The following is a 16,274-nucleotide window of genomic DNA, read 5'->3' on the forward strand; positions in this document are numbered from 1 at the left end:
TTTGTGTCCACGTACTGCATGCTAAAACAGCATCAGCAAAAATTGCAAAACAAATGTTGAAGCTCCTCTGCTGTGAAAAGTGGAAGTGCTTTCAGAATGGACCTTGTGATTTGGAGTTACTACATGTTTTGGGTGTGGCTATCATCTGACATTTAAACAACCCACTGAAAACTACTCACACCAAGTAAAAACCAGTTCAGAATCTGCTATTTGCAAACCATCATGCCATTCTCCAGTATTTGCCAGTCTGATAGGTGTATTGATATGATTACGGTCATCATAACTTAAAGAAATACATTGAGGTTGTTTTCCAGCTGTGGGTGAATCTGTTACTCGCTTTTCATTTGCTTCGAAGATTTCATTAGTAGGGCAATGTTTTTTTTGATGATGTTAGAAGTGTATTGTTTATTTCAGTAGTGATGCCTTGGATTTCTAAAATACACCAAAGTTTGGGGAATTCACTCAAAAGAAGGGATGTATGCTCCTCCTCCAGGCCATTAATGACTCTCGTAACCCAACAGTAATAAAAAATAATAATAATCAGAGCTAATGAACTGAAACATGTTTGGTTTATAATTAAGTCTAGATAATTTTGTTCTTCAAAATGTGCTATTAAACAAAACCAAAATCCTGTGAAACTTCACTGTGACGGGTGCAGTGTCTGTTATTAAATGTTTACAGAGTAAAAGGAAAAGAGGAGAATCTGCATATGTGTGCAGGTCTGCAGCTTGTTTACTGTGAATTAAAACAATTTTTGCTAGAAAACAAAAACAAATCCCCACAAATATGAATGCTTGCATGTTTAAAATGTGCTGAGGAGGTTATTGCCTCTCTGCTAATTCTGTTTTTCGGAGTGATATCAAACATAATTTGAATAGAGCTACAATCTGGTCTAATATTTTTATTCTTCTTTTTTCTTAAAGCTCAAGCTATAAAAGCAAAAGGTCCGGTGTCTATCCCATACCCACTCTTCCAGTCACATGTGGAAGACTTATATGTGGAAGGGCTGCCAGAAGGAATTCCCTTCAGGCGGCCGTCCATGTATGGCATTCCCCGCCTTGAGAGGATACTTCTGGCAAAGGAGCGGATCCGATTTGTGATTAAAAAGTAAGGAATTTTGCATTTTTGTCCCTGTATTACTCATTGTTTTCTGCTGGCTCCACTCTGCTTCCTTTTATCTTCAAGAACTTCCCAGCTGATTTCTGCTGATGTATTGTTTTGCAGTACTGATGAATAATTTTTTGTTGATGTTCACTCTGATAAATTCAGCTTATCAGATCACCAGAGCACCATGGTGGTGGCTGAGATCTGGACAGATCTGTTCAGTACTGTGGACTTTTTGTCATGGGCAGATCTCTTTGATACATGTTGAAAGCCATAGATTTGGGGATATTTTATGCTACCTGAGGATCCTGGCCTAAGTTTCAACTTGTGCTTTTATATTTTTTTTCTTTCTGGAATGCTGTAGGAAGGTGTCTACGGCCATATAGCGTCTCTCAGGGCAGGCTTGAGGCCAAAGTAGCTACTGGTTCCTATTATTTAGTTGGACGTGTGTCCTTGATGTGTCTGGAGGTAGATCAGAGAGTCTACATGAAGGGAGACCTTAGAAGTACATAAAACTGCTTGAGGGCTCAGTTGCCTGCCCTAGCCAGCCTGGCAGGGTATCATCTGCCTTTAAAGTGTGGACATGAGACTCATGAGACGTTCTGGGCTCCTTTGCTTCTCGTTTTCTCCTTTCTTGCCTTGATTTCCTTCCTAGAAGAACCTGGACATTACTTGCTACAAAGGCGGATGGTATTGGAAGGGAGCCTGGACCAAGCCTAAAGTCAGGATGCGCAGGGAGAGATGCTGGCATCTGTGGATGCCAAGGGCTGGATATCAGAGCTGCAGAGCACTTTGAGATCCGGTACTGTGGGTACGACTGTGGCAGACCAATAAGCAGCTTTGGTAGTGAGTGGATATTTATCTTTTATAGTTTGGTGCTTCACGTCAGACAGATGTGATGTTTCACACCACAGATGGGCATTTACAGTTTAAATGAAACTTCTGTGAGTAACAGCTGATGTTTTACTATTGTTCAGTGCCATAGCGCCTAATCCAAGAGTTTTCAAAGTGGGTAGGAGTCTGCTGATGGCAGTGGTCAGGCTCAGAATCGGTGGTAGTGACAGCCCATGTCTCTGTGCATGCCACCTTCAGCACGGATGCTAATTTCTCAAATTTGGGAGATATACATTCAGTTTCTGTCATCCTAATGCTGCAGACAACCACAAAAGAGGAAGAATCATAGAGCAGTTTGGGTTGGAAGGGACCTTAAAGATCATCCCTGCCATGGGCAGGGACACCTTCCACTACACCAGGTTGCTCAAAGCCTCATCCAACCTGGCCTTGAACACTTCCAGAGATGGGGCAGCCACAGCTTCTCTGGGCAACCTGTTCCAGTGCCTCACCACTCTGAGTGAAGAATTTCTTCCTTAAATCTAATCTAAATCTCCCCTCTTTCAGTTTAAAGCCATTGCCCCTTGTCCTATCACCTCACACCCTTGTCCAAAGCCCCTCTCCACCTGTCTTGTAGCCCCTTTAGGTACTGGAAGGCTGTTGGAAGGTCTTCCCGGAGTCTTCTCTTCCCCAGGCTGAACAGCCCCAACTCTCTCAGCCTGTTTCCGTAGCAGAGGTGCTCCAGCCCTCGGATCATCTCTGTGGCCTCCTCTGCCCCGCCTCCAGCAGCTCCATGTCCTTCTTTTGTTGGGGACCCCAGAGCTGAACGCAGCACTGCAGGGGGGATTGCACGAGAGCAGAGCAGAGGGGCAGAATCCCCTCCCTTGACCTGCTGCCCATGCTGCTTTGGATGCAGCCCGGGATACTTAAAATCAGACACTATGTATAGATTTCAGTATTTATGCAATGCTGGCACCTGCTCTTGTCGAATTTGTCTTAGTTGTTAACAGTAATTAACTTATGCCGTTCATCTTTGTAATGTGTGGTAACCAGAGCAGCTCAAAAACTAGTTCAGCTCTGTGAGAAATGTCAAAATTTTTAAATTTTTTGTTGTTCTAATGTGAATAAGACTAGATGTATTTGAGAGACAGAAGCGTCTACTTTGAGATTTTCATTTTTTGAAGTTAAATTTTTCATTTCTATCTTTGTTTCTGATGAAGTGCATCTTATATCTCAGAGTTAATTCTACTGTAATCTGTATGTTACCAGGAAATGTTATGGCTCAGGTGGATATGGGTATTGGGCATGAAAAATGTTTTCGTCACTAGGGTTACCTGTAACTTCTGGTTTATCAAAGTCTACATCACTGTTGAAGTATGTATCTTAACTCTTTTAGGCATGAGCTGTTGAACTTGACAGAAGATGTACCAGTGGACAAACGAGTTGCAGGAGGTAGGTCTTCAAACGTGTGTGTTGTACAAGTACAGTATGGTTTCCTGTTTGTCAGTCTTAGTGGTGGCTAACGTTTGCTTTTACTGATAACACATTGCAAATAATTCCTCTTGTTTTGAATTTTCTGTCTGTATCATGGAATAACTGCTTATACATGGGATTTGCCAAAATTAGATTAACTGAAATACAGTAATGAACATACTGGTTATAGTGACATTTATTATTGTGGCGTCTGACTTGCTCAGATGATGAGACTCCGTTTTCACGTGGCAGTGCAAAGGCAATGTGTTCTAACCACCTTTGCCATCAGTCATCCTTTTCAGCACATAGATGCTCTTACATGTTTTGTCTCCGTTGTGCACCCATGCAAAGGTAAGCAAAATGATCATGTCAAAACAAGACTATGAGAACAGATTTTTGTTACAGTTGCACCCATGAATTCATTTCCCCTCAATCTGGAAGGAAAAAGTTCAATATGGAAAAAAATTGAGTTTTGAAAGAATTATGCCTTTGCATGGGTACTAATTGGTAAATTACTTGCCTGGACTTGTTTTTCTCTTCAGTTGTATTCTACTGTCTCTTGGGCTTCAGGGCGTTTTTTTAATTGGCATTTTTTTAATTGTCCAGTTAAGCCAAGTGTTGAAAGCTTGTGTGCCTCAACCAGTGGTAGCAAACAAATTGCTCCCAAAACCAAAATTTTAACTGGCAACCTCAGCCTGGTTGAACTGTGAATTTGTAGTAATACCAGAGAAATTCTTAGTTCAGACAGGGACACAAGCGTATGAACAGCAGTATCTGCACTCCTGCAGCACCATTATGTTGTATTATATACTGGTAGTCTTCTGTTGCAAAAAGTATATCAGAGGCTGTACTTAAAGTGAACGTTAAGGATCTAAATTAAGCAAAGAAATGATGTCATAAGGATGTCACTTATGTAGGAATCTGTGTAGGAATGAACTTTTCCTGCAGTGTAAGTTAACTTAGTGTCTTGAGTCTTAGTAACCTACTGTTCCTTTGAGCAGCAAATTTGAGTCCAAAAATAGTAGGTAGGCTAATGACTGAGTCTTAAACTTAATTGCATTTATGTGGGGTTTTAAATTAGCCCTTTCTCTGTTGTTTTTGTCGTATTTAATATGGTTATGCTGATTATGAAGACAAAGCAGGTGCATTACATAGCCTGTAAAACCCTTGTAGCTAAGAAAACTATGATGGCACAGTGTTACAAACAGTCACTTTACGTTGCTTGTCTTCCCTAATTTGTAATGATGATATATTCATGTGTGATCTCTGGTATTTTTGAGAGAAGAGAACATCTCAGGGAATACAGCTCAGAAGACAGCAGCTGTCTGAGCCTCCTCTCCCTATGTTTTATTTTCCTCCCTCTTTGGATTTCCCATTTCCCAGTAGCTCATCATCTCTTCTGATCCTCCTCATTTCTGCTGCTGTCTCAGGAGAGAGCGAGCTGGTCCTGGCTGCTTGTGAATCCGTGTCCAAAGTCTTGCTCTCTCCACGGCCCCTGCTAGCTTGTGTCCCAGCAGGAGAGGAATGGGATGGGTATGGAAGTCGTATTTTGACTGGCAGAAAAAAGATGATTTATATTTGCATTTCTGTGGGAAATAGGCTGGTCAGGAAGGTTTTATGAAATGAGCTCAGCCCTGAAGCCCTGGGAAGACCTATATCGGCTCCAAGACAAACCAGGCAGTGATGATGTGGCTCAGGAAACATCTGAAGCGTGAGCAGGTGCCTCTGAAGATATCCCAGCCTGGTGCCATGCAGTTATGGAGCAGAAGCTGTCGCTTGGGCCTGCCGACTAAACCCACAGCGCAGCAGCTCTCCAGTGGCTTGTTCAAAACTGATGAGCCTCCACTTGTTGGTCACCAACACGCATTCAGAAGAAGGAAGTGATTTGTATGATTTGTGCTTCCGTCCCTGTCGCCCAACACTGAGGGGACAGACAGGTTCTGTTAGGGATCCTTGGCAGAATGATGACAGCACTAAATCATAGTTACAATTAAAGCTTCGTTTTCTTAACAGGATATTATTAGTGTAGCACAGAATTTATTATTAGAATGGCACAGGATTTCTAGAAGCAGAATCAACGTAGTACAATTTATAAGTAGCGTAATACAGGATTTATAATACAACAATCTGTGGCTTCTCATCGCCCAGACCCTTCGCAGGGTCAGATCTTAATACATGGCTGGCTGTATTAACGTGACGGTCATAATCTAGACTCAGTGATATAAAAGAAGATGAGTTACTCAATCCTTGGAGGCAGCAGAGGAGAGTGGAGGTGTCCCTGGCCATGGGGGTCATGGGTCTCACTGTCCAGCAGCAGCTCCTGTCCCAGTTTCCCCCTTAGGACTTGTAACTGCTGGATTTTCTAGAAAGTGCTCTGTGTGCTGTTAGGCTTCCGTGTTCCGTGCCCGGGACATCAGCACCCACCACTGCCCTGGGTGGGTGCCGGGGGCCTCCGAGGCTGGTGAAGAAGGGAGGGATTGGCCTGGCACCCAGGAACCCTGAGGCTGATACGGAGGGAAAGAAGAAATCTGTTTGGTTTGTGTACGTGGTTCACAGGACCTACAGGGCCTGAGAACGAGGGAAGAGGAACGAATACACAAGCCATTTGGTCATGAAGAATGGCTGCTTGTCTTACAAAATGGCATTAGTTATGCTAGCCACATCACCAGGCGTTGGGAGCAGGGGGTGCCAGACACAATCCGAAATGACAAGCACACATGACAAAACAGGAATAAAAGCTGTTGCCCTTCCTGCTACCAAATATGACAGCACTAACGTCATCGTCGTGCTGGAGGAGCAGAACTCAAATTTCCGACTGTCTTCACATCTCATGAACTGCGTGTGTACCAGCCATTAAACAAAGATACTCAAGTGATAAAACGATGGAAGAACAGTATTTAAACTTGTTTTATTCACCAGGATATGCTAGTATCTAATAATAATAGCTAATCTAATAATAAAGCTGCCATATGTTGGGTTCTGCGTCTAAATTACACCTTAACTCATGGCTTAGGTAGTGTTGAGGAAACGTTTTGGAGAGTGGGAGCTAAGCTGCTTGTCATGTCAAGAAGAATGACAAAATCTCTAGAGCCATCTGATGTAGCTATTAACCATCATTCAAAAAGTATTGTCCACAAACAGTGGGGAGAAGCAGATGTTGAAAGTTCAACGTGAATATATGGCAAGAAGCAAACTAATACGTGCACCTACTGTAAAAGCTTCTCTTGGGGTTGTCACTGCTTCGTGAAAATTCCTTGAAAGCAAGTTTTCATCTCATATGCATACCAAATTCTACACTGAATATCAAAATAATTTTTTAGAAAATGAGACTAGCAAAAAACTAATCCCATCTCCAAATGGGATCTACAGATTGGAAGCGAATGATCAAAGCATTGCAGTTCTTCATGCCAATACACTGTGTATTTTGTAGCAAGAGCCTTGTCACTGATTCAATGTATTTTATTTTTTTTTACAATTTTAATATTCAGTCATTTTCTATAATTAGTTTTCCTAGTTCCAAGTTGAATCTGTACTCTTCCTCATAGTATTTTCTGGGATACTTAAAAATGCAGGATGGTTATACCTGCTATAAACTGACTGAGTGAAAATATAACCAAAATAATTGGGGAATGTTGTCTTTGTTCTGTGTCACTCTCAAACACAGTGAAGGAGGAGTGGTATGTCAGAATCACCAAACTGAGAAAGATGGTAGATCAGCTCTTCTGTAAAAAGTTTGGTGAGTACAGTATTATTATTTTCTTTTCTTTTATGGCTTTGTATTTCTTGAAAGTTGTTTTCATTATTTCTTTTGAACATCTGCATGAATGAGACCTTTGATCAATTTTTTTTCAAATATTTAAAATCCTGGTAGTTGAGTGAAAAAGAATGTATTACTCTACTGCTTATGTGACAAGGTAAATTCATAGTTAAAAAAAATTATAAATCTTATCTGTATAGGTCTTATAATGGCTTTCAATTCCTTCCTATTTATATTTTATTTTTTTGCGTGTGAATAAAACAACGATTTACTTATTTATACTCATTGCAGTATCATTAAAACTAGTATTAGAACATTTCTGGGTGAATTTTTATGTTCTCTGCAATATAAAAAAATAATCAGCTTCGTAAGAGCTAGAATAAAACGTTACAGGACGCTCTATAATAGATTAAAACTTGGAGTAAAACTACTGTATTATGCCCCAGTGAGGAACCCAGTAATCTTCATTCTGGCATTGTGGCTGCTCAATAGCACCGTGATACCATATGGTAAATTTTTATGTTTCTGATGTGCTGAGACTTGGAGTCTGTCAGGGTCAGACATCCTGCCTTGTCTCATGTTCTAAGATCGTGACTGCAACCTCCTGAAGATGTGGTAGCTTAGCTGGCTTTTCAGAAAGCTTGATGGCCACACTGTCCAGTTACTGGATGTGTTTTGTTCTACCAGCCGAGGCCTTGGGGAGCACTGAGCCTAAAGCTGTGCCATACCAGAAGTTTGAGGCCCATCCTACTGACCTCCATGTCGAAGGGCTGCCAGAGAACATCCCCTTTAGGAGTCCCTCCTGGTATGGAATCCCTCGCCTTGAAAAAATAATTCAAGCAAGCAACAGAATAAAATTTGTAATCAAAAGGTAAGTGTTTGTTTTAATACCTAAACATTTTATAGTTGTTTGGTTTTTGTTTGTTTTTTCAAGACAGAGGCCAAACAAACACCCTTTGTGTAATCAAGCACTTGGTTTCATTAAGGTGTGAAACACTCGATCTCTAGTTACCAAATAAGCAGATTAAATATTCTGCATTATCAAGTGGGTATTTGCAATCCAGACAAGTCTTCCAAAATATTTTTGTAGCGTTTTCACAAATGTGAAATACATAATAGAAAAATCCGAACTTTTCAATTCATGTCATAAGTATGTAGTATTTGATTTGTGTCAAGAATGGGTAGATTATTCACTTTCTGGTTGCAGACCGGAGCTACTAACTCTCACTTCAACCGAAGTTATTCAACCCAGGTCGAACACCCCAGGTAAGACAGGTCCTGTCTCCGAGTGGGAACGGAAACCATTGGTGGGGACACAAATTTGGATCAATGCAACGTTTTTTTCAAGAAGTAACCCTTCTGTAATGAGTGTGCTGACGTGCTCTTCATGAGGTCTGAAAACAATAAGCTGATGATGATGAACATGGATGGCCTTCTGGGTTGGGGTTTAGTCCAGGCATCTTTGAATAACTGGAGTTGCTATCCTGACCTGAATCCAAGCTCTGAAGCCCCTTAGCGTTTCACAGCTGACTTTGCTGGGCTTTTTTCAGGCCTCTGTTGGTAAGGAATTGTAATGACCTCTTGTAAGCATGAAGTGCCTTTAACACAGGAAGAGAATCCGGGTTGATTTTTTTTATTTCCTGAGACAATGGAATGCTCTGAATTGCTGTATTGAGACATTCTTGCTACAGAAGTGCACAATTCAGAGTATGAACCTGCTGGTGGTAAAAACACAGACCCAGGGCTTGCTGGGTTTTTTCCCCACACACGTTTCACTGGATATACAAACTGTAGCTTCAGGAAATAATTGTGTTAAGCTCTCTGCAGGAAAAAAAAAAAGGAAAGAATATGATTTAATAATCATGTAATCAGTAGTCATCTGATGTCATCACAACGAATTGTGGATTTTGTTTGGATTTTAGGAAAAGGCTTATATTCAGCAAGAGGGTATATCAGTAGAAAAGACTGTGTTCAATGTGGAGCAGAAGGAAAAGGCAGCGTTGATTTGTTTTGTTGCCAAAACACTGATTGTTGTCAAATTTGACAATGTAACTGACAGTTTGACAAGAAAGCAATTTATTGTCAGCAAGTGCCAATGATAGCAGCAGAAAAACCCAGCTAAAAATCCTCTTTCTGAAACAATTGACGTGCATGGCCATGATTCTTAAAACTCAGTCTGCTTCAATCTTCAGAATAACATTTCTTTTTGTACTATTTTCCACTGACTTACAGGTGAGTCTGGTATTACCAGTGCCCACAGAGCTGACCAGGGTTTAGTGTCAGACAGGTGAACGCAGCGGATGTTCTCTTGGGCTTAGATAAGCCCAGTGAAAACCATTTTCCCAGGCAAAGGCTGAGGATCTTCTTGTTGCAGATGCAGTACTTTATGTTGCTAAAGAATATTAGCAAGCTTGATTTTTAAGCAAAATATCATTCTGCTGCAAAGTAATAATCTGGTGCCCTCAACAGATAGCCTGCAAACGTTTTAATTTTTTTAAGTAAATGAAATTAGTCAGTCTAATTCCTTTGCCAGTGAGACCACAACCTGTGCATAAGTGTAAACACACCTGCAGGTGTTAAATACCTGGGAAATCTAGCAAATAAGTAGGCCAGATCACAAAAAAACATGCATGCATCTTGCCTTGACAGTATAAGAAGCTCAAAGTAAAGAAGGTCAGGTAATTTTTTAGTTAAAAATTTTATTTGGAAACAAAAAAATCTGTATAGTTTCCTTCATGCCTGCTTTCCATAACTCTGCATGGTATTAGCTCCGTGGCAGTTAATTGTTATTTTTGGGTTATGATGAAAAGTAATGAATTACGCAGTTTGTCAGAAAAGTAGTGCTTTTAGTTGCTGCTAGTGTCCTTTGCTTTCTTCTCCACCTAAGCTACAAATTACCTGCTCTGGCTAGCACTCCTGTAATTGACTTTTATTTATAATAGAGAACAAGACTGAAGGTGATTTTTGTGTTAATCAAAATATTTAGCAAAGCACTCTTTCCATCCTCATCTTCTGTTCTAAAGAGTGTTATTCTTATGCACTGTGATGAATTAATTCCAACTTTGTAAGAGCCACTAGGATAATTCCTTCCTGCATCTAAAGGCTCTGAAGAACAAGCTCTCCCACTTGGGGAATGTTTGAAATTTGTAACTATGTTTAAACAGAATTTCCATTATGTAGAGGGAATTATGTGTATCATTTAAGCTGCTTTTAATGATCATTACTCGTTGTGTGTCCTTGTCTACTCGATGTGATTGGGGTGAGAGTTTACAAATTCTTGTGTTGAAAAAAAAAAAAAAAACCAAACAAAATAGTGTTTGAATGTTCCTCTTTATGTAGAACTGGGAAATGCTCTGACATATATCCATTTCTGGTTTTCAGTCAAAGAAGACTGGAACGTCAGGATCACAAACCTAAGAAAGCAAGTAGAAGAGATATTTAATATGAAGTTTGGTAAGTAACATGTTAAATGAACTGGTTTATAATGCTGCTGTGTTTTAAAACTCGTCTGTAAAGAGAGTTTTAAATTTTACTGTATTATGTGCTAGGTCAGATGTGGCAGTGTTGACTCCTCTCACCTACTCTTTACTGACTCCTCCCTCTAACTGACATAAATGACTTTGTAACAGCATCTTAGGCCATAGTTTTTTCCAGTTGTGTGACAGAGATGATAATATGAGCACAAAAAGCTTTGTGATGAAAAAAGTTCTCAGAAGAAAATATTGGGCACTGCAGACTTCAATGTTATCTGTGGCAAGACGGACGAAGTCGCCATTTGCAATTATTCTGCAGAAAATAATAGAAAACCTATTTGAATATTTCTCTTGGGTTTTTTGGTTATCTCTCTAAGCCAAGCTTCGTAAAATCACTTGAGATAAAATGCCACCCATTCGAGTGTGTAAACTATCATTAAATCTTTCTTTGCAGCCCAAGCTCTGGGGCTTTCGGAGGCAGTGAAGGTTCCCTATCCCGTGTTTGAGTCAAACCCCGAGCACCTGTACGTCGAAGGCTTGCCAGAAGGAATCCCCTTCCGGAGTCCCACGTGGTTTGGAATTCCACGCCTTGAAAGAATTGTCCGTGGGAGTGGCAAAATCAAATTTGTGGTTAAAAAGTATGTATGTAACTCAGTTATTTTTACTCCTGATTTTGAAGTCATATGGTTTTCTTCCCAGCAACTTTAGACTTTAAATGTTACCTAAATTCTGTTTCCATGAAACAGAAAGAACATTTTGCATGTGTGTATGATCGCATAAAATATTATACCTTCCTTATTAAATTTATATAGATGTATAAATCACATGTTTCATGCATGAGGGATCTAGGGGAAAAAGTGGCCTTGTACCTGGGAACTGTTTTCCTTTTTTTTCTCTTCTTTCTCTGTATTTTTTTTTGCTTGAAATAAACCCAGAAGAAAATTACAGAGTAGAAATGTAGCTTTTTCTGACTTTTTGTGGTTATAGTAGATGAAGAGTCACGCGTGCTTCTAGCAGAATTTTATTATAGAGGACTGATGTTATGTGAATTGGAACTCAACTGAATTCCAAGAAATTTGCCGTGTCTTGCTGTGTTATTTTTCTTGCAAGTGTAATTGATTGGGTTGTGTTCTGTTCAACTTTCAGGCCTGAGCTTATCACTTCCTATTTGCCTCCAGAACTGGCTAGTAAAATAAACACTAAAGGTAAGCAATTAAGTACTATTTGGCTGCCATCAGTTCACAAACACTTTCTGCTTCCTTAGCAGACAGAGATCTCTGTGGTTGAAAAATACCAGCGTTGCAAACAAAAGGCATTTCAGATGATCTAGCATAGTAGCCTCCAAATCTGCTATTATTTGACAAGGTTACTCAAAACATAAATTTATGTACTTTTTTTACTTAAGACTATACCAATACAGAAAATGGAATTTACCTAATATTGGCCATTTTTATTTTGCTATTAATGGCCTAAACTGTATTTAACTTACAGCTGTGAACTGAAGTTAATAACAATAAAGTTTTGTAAGAAAAGAATAAAAAAGTCTTTTAAGCTGTCTGTAAAAAAAATCAGAAGTTAATAATTTTGTTATTTAGATAATAAAATGTACCAAATATGTCTCTCACGCTTAGGAATAACAGTCTCTGTTCTGAATTAGTGGAGTGAAAACTTAGGTGTGATACCTCCCTTTTTCAGGAGTCCTAAAACTACTTTTTAAGGCCATGAGTATTACTGTATTGTTCAGATTTTACAATGCAGGCTGTACTCAGAATCATAGAATCACAGAATGGTTTGGGTTGGAAGGGACCTCAAAGATGATCTAGTTCCAACCCCCCTGCCATGGGCAGGGACACCCTCCACTACACCAGGTTGCCCAAAGCCTCATCCAACCTGGCCTTGAACACTTCCAGGGATGGGGCATCTACAACTTCTCTGGGCAACCTGTTCCAGTGCCTCACCACCCTCAGAGTGAAAAACACAGGCACAAGTGATTAGTGTAGACACAAGTCTGCAGTACAGACACAAGCGATTCCTCAGTCTGTTGGAATTTTTAGGATACAGCTGATGTCTTTTCATTAGCCACGCAGGATATACATTGTAGAGGGTTTGTGCATTACACCTTGTATTGTGTTGACTTCCAGCAATGAGTCCAAAGAGTTCAAAAAGGTCACGAAGTCCTGCAGGCAATTCGAAGGTCCCAGAGATTGAAGTTACTGTTGAAGAAGGTATGGGAGAAATATGATTAAATATTCTTCTAACGTTCTTCTATTCTTCTAATGTTTTCTGCTCTTCATTTTTTTCATAGCCCACTATTAAATTATACATGCACCTCATGTAGCAACCTCAGTTTGACTTCAGGGCTCTAGATACGCTTTAATATAGAAACAGTTTTGTTTCTCATGTCTGAATAATAGTGCATTCTGTGCAGATGATGGTTATGCAACATGTTGGAATTTGACAGTTTGCTTGGGCCTTTCATTCCAAGCAGAGATGTGAGATCTGATGTAGTCCTGAGCAGAGAAATGGCAGATATGATCAGTAGTGTCAAATGTTTAGACACAACCCTAGAAGACCAACTTAAGGAGTTTTTTTATTCTACCCTTGATTCAGAAGTTTAGTTTTTCCTAGTAATCATGTTTGATGCTTTGTTCTTTTTGTATGATGAGCTTCTGCTCTCTGCATGTGTACATGTGATGTCTTTTTACAGGTCCTAATAAACCACAAACAACAGAGGTTCAAACTAACTCTCAAACCAATGGGTCCAATACGATTTGCAAGCCACGAGGAAGAGAATTTTCATTTGGTAAATATTGTGGGAATTGGCACATATATGTTCTATTAATGTTGATATTGAAAATTCTGGTGATTATATATCAGAGATATTTTGAATTCATGTTTTATTCTACAGTTGGTGAATGACTGAAGTTCTTGTTTTCGTGTACATTCAGTTCTTCATCGTGTAGAATAATCTGTATCGGAGAAAACCTGGATGATGTATGGAGAATGCCATACATACACAGCACAGATCCATTGGATCTCACTAACTTGGGCTCAGAATCAATCCCTTTAGACTTTCGATGCTCTCTTACTTCAAACTTCAAGTGTTGAGCATTGCTGTGCAGGGATACTCCAGTGGTGTGTAGGAACTAGGAGGGATCTGAGCTAGGAGTAGTGAACCATGACCTATTGGAGGTGACTTGGCAAGATCACTGTTACAGACCTCTCCAGTTCTGGAAAATCAGTGCAGGGGAAGCCAGACGGGACTGGAAGCCGTGTAGCTGTGTTCATGAGCGCTGGGCTGGAGCTTTTTAACCATGGGGCACCAGGCCTGTCTGTGCAGTGCTCTAGCACGGAAACCTTTGCATTGAAAGCAGGGTCAGTTTGCAACCCAGATGAATTCCTCGTAGTCAAGGGAGATGAATGGCTGTATTCAGAGTAACTATAAGCAGTTCTCAAGTCTCATTAACCCTTTTTTTTTGCCCCCCAGCATTCTTACATTCTGAGTTTATTTGCTTACATTTACATAAAAGTTTGTTGTTTGCTTTTTTGTTTTTGCCTCCCATACTTTCTTTTTAGCTGTATGGTCATATAATGTGAAACAAAGGAATTCTTTACTCCTACTGCACCAGTTTAGAATGAATACAAGATACTGATTTGGTATGACTGCTTCTTTTGGCACGAGCAGTACTCATGTTCACAGTTGCATACAGTTTTCTTGGACTTTTTTTTATTATTAGGCCTGGGATTTTTTTTTTAAAGCTTTAGTCTGCGATTTTTTTAAATTTTCAACTGAGATTTTAGTTTTGTAGACCAGCTACGGACCACTTACTGCAGCCACAAGTAAACCAATTTAGGAATTGCTGCTGATTGCTCTCAGAAACAAAAAGCCTAGCTAGGTGGACATTTAATCTTACCCACTGAAGCTGAAATTATGATAGAGCTTATAGTTCTCGAGAGAGGCGTGCGCCTCAGGGCCGTGTCACTGATCATAGAAAGAACATTCTGCCCCTGTTTTGGGTGCTGGTTCAGATCAGTAAATTTTATGTTGCCTGATAACTAAATTTGAATCACTCTTGGATTAATTTCAATTTTAAATGCCTTTGCTTTGTCTAGTAGCAGTGTCTTTCAAAGCTTTAGGAAAATGAGGGTTGATGTGGGTATAGGTCTAGAGTGCAGCAGAAAGTTTCAGTGCTGTTTGCGGAATGAAAGCCGTTTTGTGCGTTTCACTGTCATAGTAAATCGATTCTCAAGCATAATAATTTATTAAACATTTATTAAAATATTCTTCAAGGACTGATTCCTTGTGTGAGTGTTGATGTAATTCTTCCAATTTCATCCTGGCAGAGGCGTGGAATGCCAAAATTACTGACTTAAAGCAGAAAGTCGAAAGTCTTTTTAATGAAAAATGTGGTAAGTTTATTGATTCTCTTTTACTGAGATGTCTTTCTTGTGAACATGCAATTACATGTATGATAAACATGTTCACATGTTTATTGCAAAGGTTCTGCAATCCTTGCATACTCTAGGCAATTTCTTATTTGAGTTTGTTCTCATGTAGGTTGCTTGCAATTCTGTGTCACATTTCCACTAGTTATTTTATTTGGGTTGGGAAATGGAGAAGTTGTGGTTGGATTCCTACTACTTTAAACACCCAGAGACATAATGACTCCACATCCTGGCACATGGTTTTAAGTTTCGTTCACTCTGCTTATGAATGGGACTTCGTATGACTTCAGCCTCTGCATGACTCCACGCATTACGGATAGTATCCGGGGAGACGTGCTCCATCGTGTACCACTGCTTCTCCTAGTGCAGGCTGCTTGGAAGCTAATGACTTTTGGAAGTAATGATTTCTCATTACTCTTCTGAGTGCAGTTTTGGAACAAGAGCACTAAGGACACCTGCCCTTGATGCTGCTCTCTAGCAGAGGCAGAATGCGTTGCCTGTAACAAAGCGGAGTACAAACGTGATGGTCTTGCATGCAGACCAAGCCAGCGGCATGAGCTGGCTGCAAATTATTGATTTTCAACTGGAAATTACGGTCAGATTTACTGCAACAGAATGAGTTGTGTTTGAGACTGTTCGTTTATTTTCTTCCTGCCTACTCATAGCTGTCCCCCCAAAAAAAAGCAAAGCCTCCCAGTTCCACCTAATCTAGTGTGTATGCACCAATTATTACACACCACTTATACCTGAGATTTTCCTTTCTATAGACACATCCGTTACCTTTCTGGTGGCTTATTTGCTCTGTTGCATTTCAGGGGAAGCGCTGGGGCTCACGGAACCAGTGAAGGTGCCGTTTGCGTTGTTTGAATCCTTCCCGGAGTTTTTCTATGTGGAAGGACTACCCGAGGGGGTGCCATTCCGCCGACCTTCGACTTTTGGAATTCCAAGACTAGAGAAGATCCTGAGAAACAAATCAAAGCTAAAATTCGTTATTAAAAAGTAAGAATCTCTTATGTCTGTGATAATCCGTTCTATGAGAATTGAAACGTAGACCAAAAAATGAAATTGTGTTGCTAAATTACTCTATAAATAGACACTGGAATATTTGTAGTAAATGAGGAAATGGTCAGAAAGCTCTTGTAGAGGTGGAGCAAGATGTAGTAATCTCTTTTTGTTCTGAAAGACACTCA

At 40.0% G+C, this 16,274-nt stretch overlaps 1 protein-coding gene across 4 annotated transcripts in view; it reads left to right on the forward strand.

Annotated features, from left to right (window-relative positions):
- The window catches only part of GTF2I (general transcription factor IIi), a 74,744-nt gene that overhangs the window by 45,660 nt on the left and 12,810 nt on the right, over window positions 1-16,274 (forward strand). For all 4 annotated transcript variants that reach the window (XM_086624903.1, XM_086624905.1, XM_086624904.1 and 1 more), the window contains 12 exons: window positions 924-1,107; window positions 3,332-3,387; window positions 7,073-7,144; window positions 7,853-8,036; window positions 8,373-8,431; window positions 10,547-10,618; window positions 11,093-11,276; window positions 11,785-11,843; window positions 12,780-12,863; window positions 13,346-13,441; window positions 14,983-15,048; window positions 15,900-16,083. In XM_086624903.1, coding sequence (XP_086481029.1) covers window positions 924-1,107; window positions 3,332-3,387; window positions 7,073-7,144; window positions 7,853-8,036; window positions 8,373-8,431; window positions 10,547-10,618; window positions 11,093-11,276; window positions 11,785-11,843; window positions 12,780-12,863; window positions 13,346-13,441; window positions 14,983-15,048; window positions 15,900-16,083 — 1,300 coding nt within the window. The remainder of the gene's footprint in view (window positions 1-923; window positions 1,108-3,331; window positions 3,388-7,072; window positions 7,145-7,852; window positions 8,037-8,372; window positions 8,432-10,546; window positions 10,619-11,092; window positions 11,277-11,784; window positions 11,844-12,779; window positions 12,864-13,345; window positions 13,442-14,982; window positions 15,049-15,899; window positions 16,084-16,274) is intronic.

Source organism: Tauraco erythrolophus, chromosome 21 (assembly GCF_009769465.1).
Source record: "Tauraco erythrolophus isolate bTauEry1 chromosome 21, bTauEry1.pri, whole genome shotgun sequence".
In the NCBI taxonomy this organism is placed as follows: domain Eukaryota; kingdom Metazoa; phylum Chordata; class Aves; order Musophagiformes; family Musophagidae; genus Tauraco; species Tauraco erythrolophus.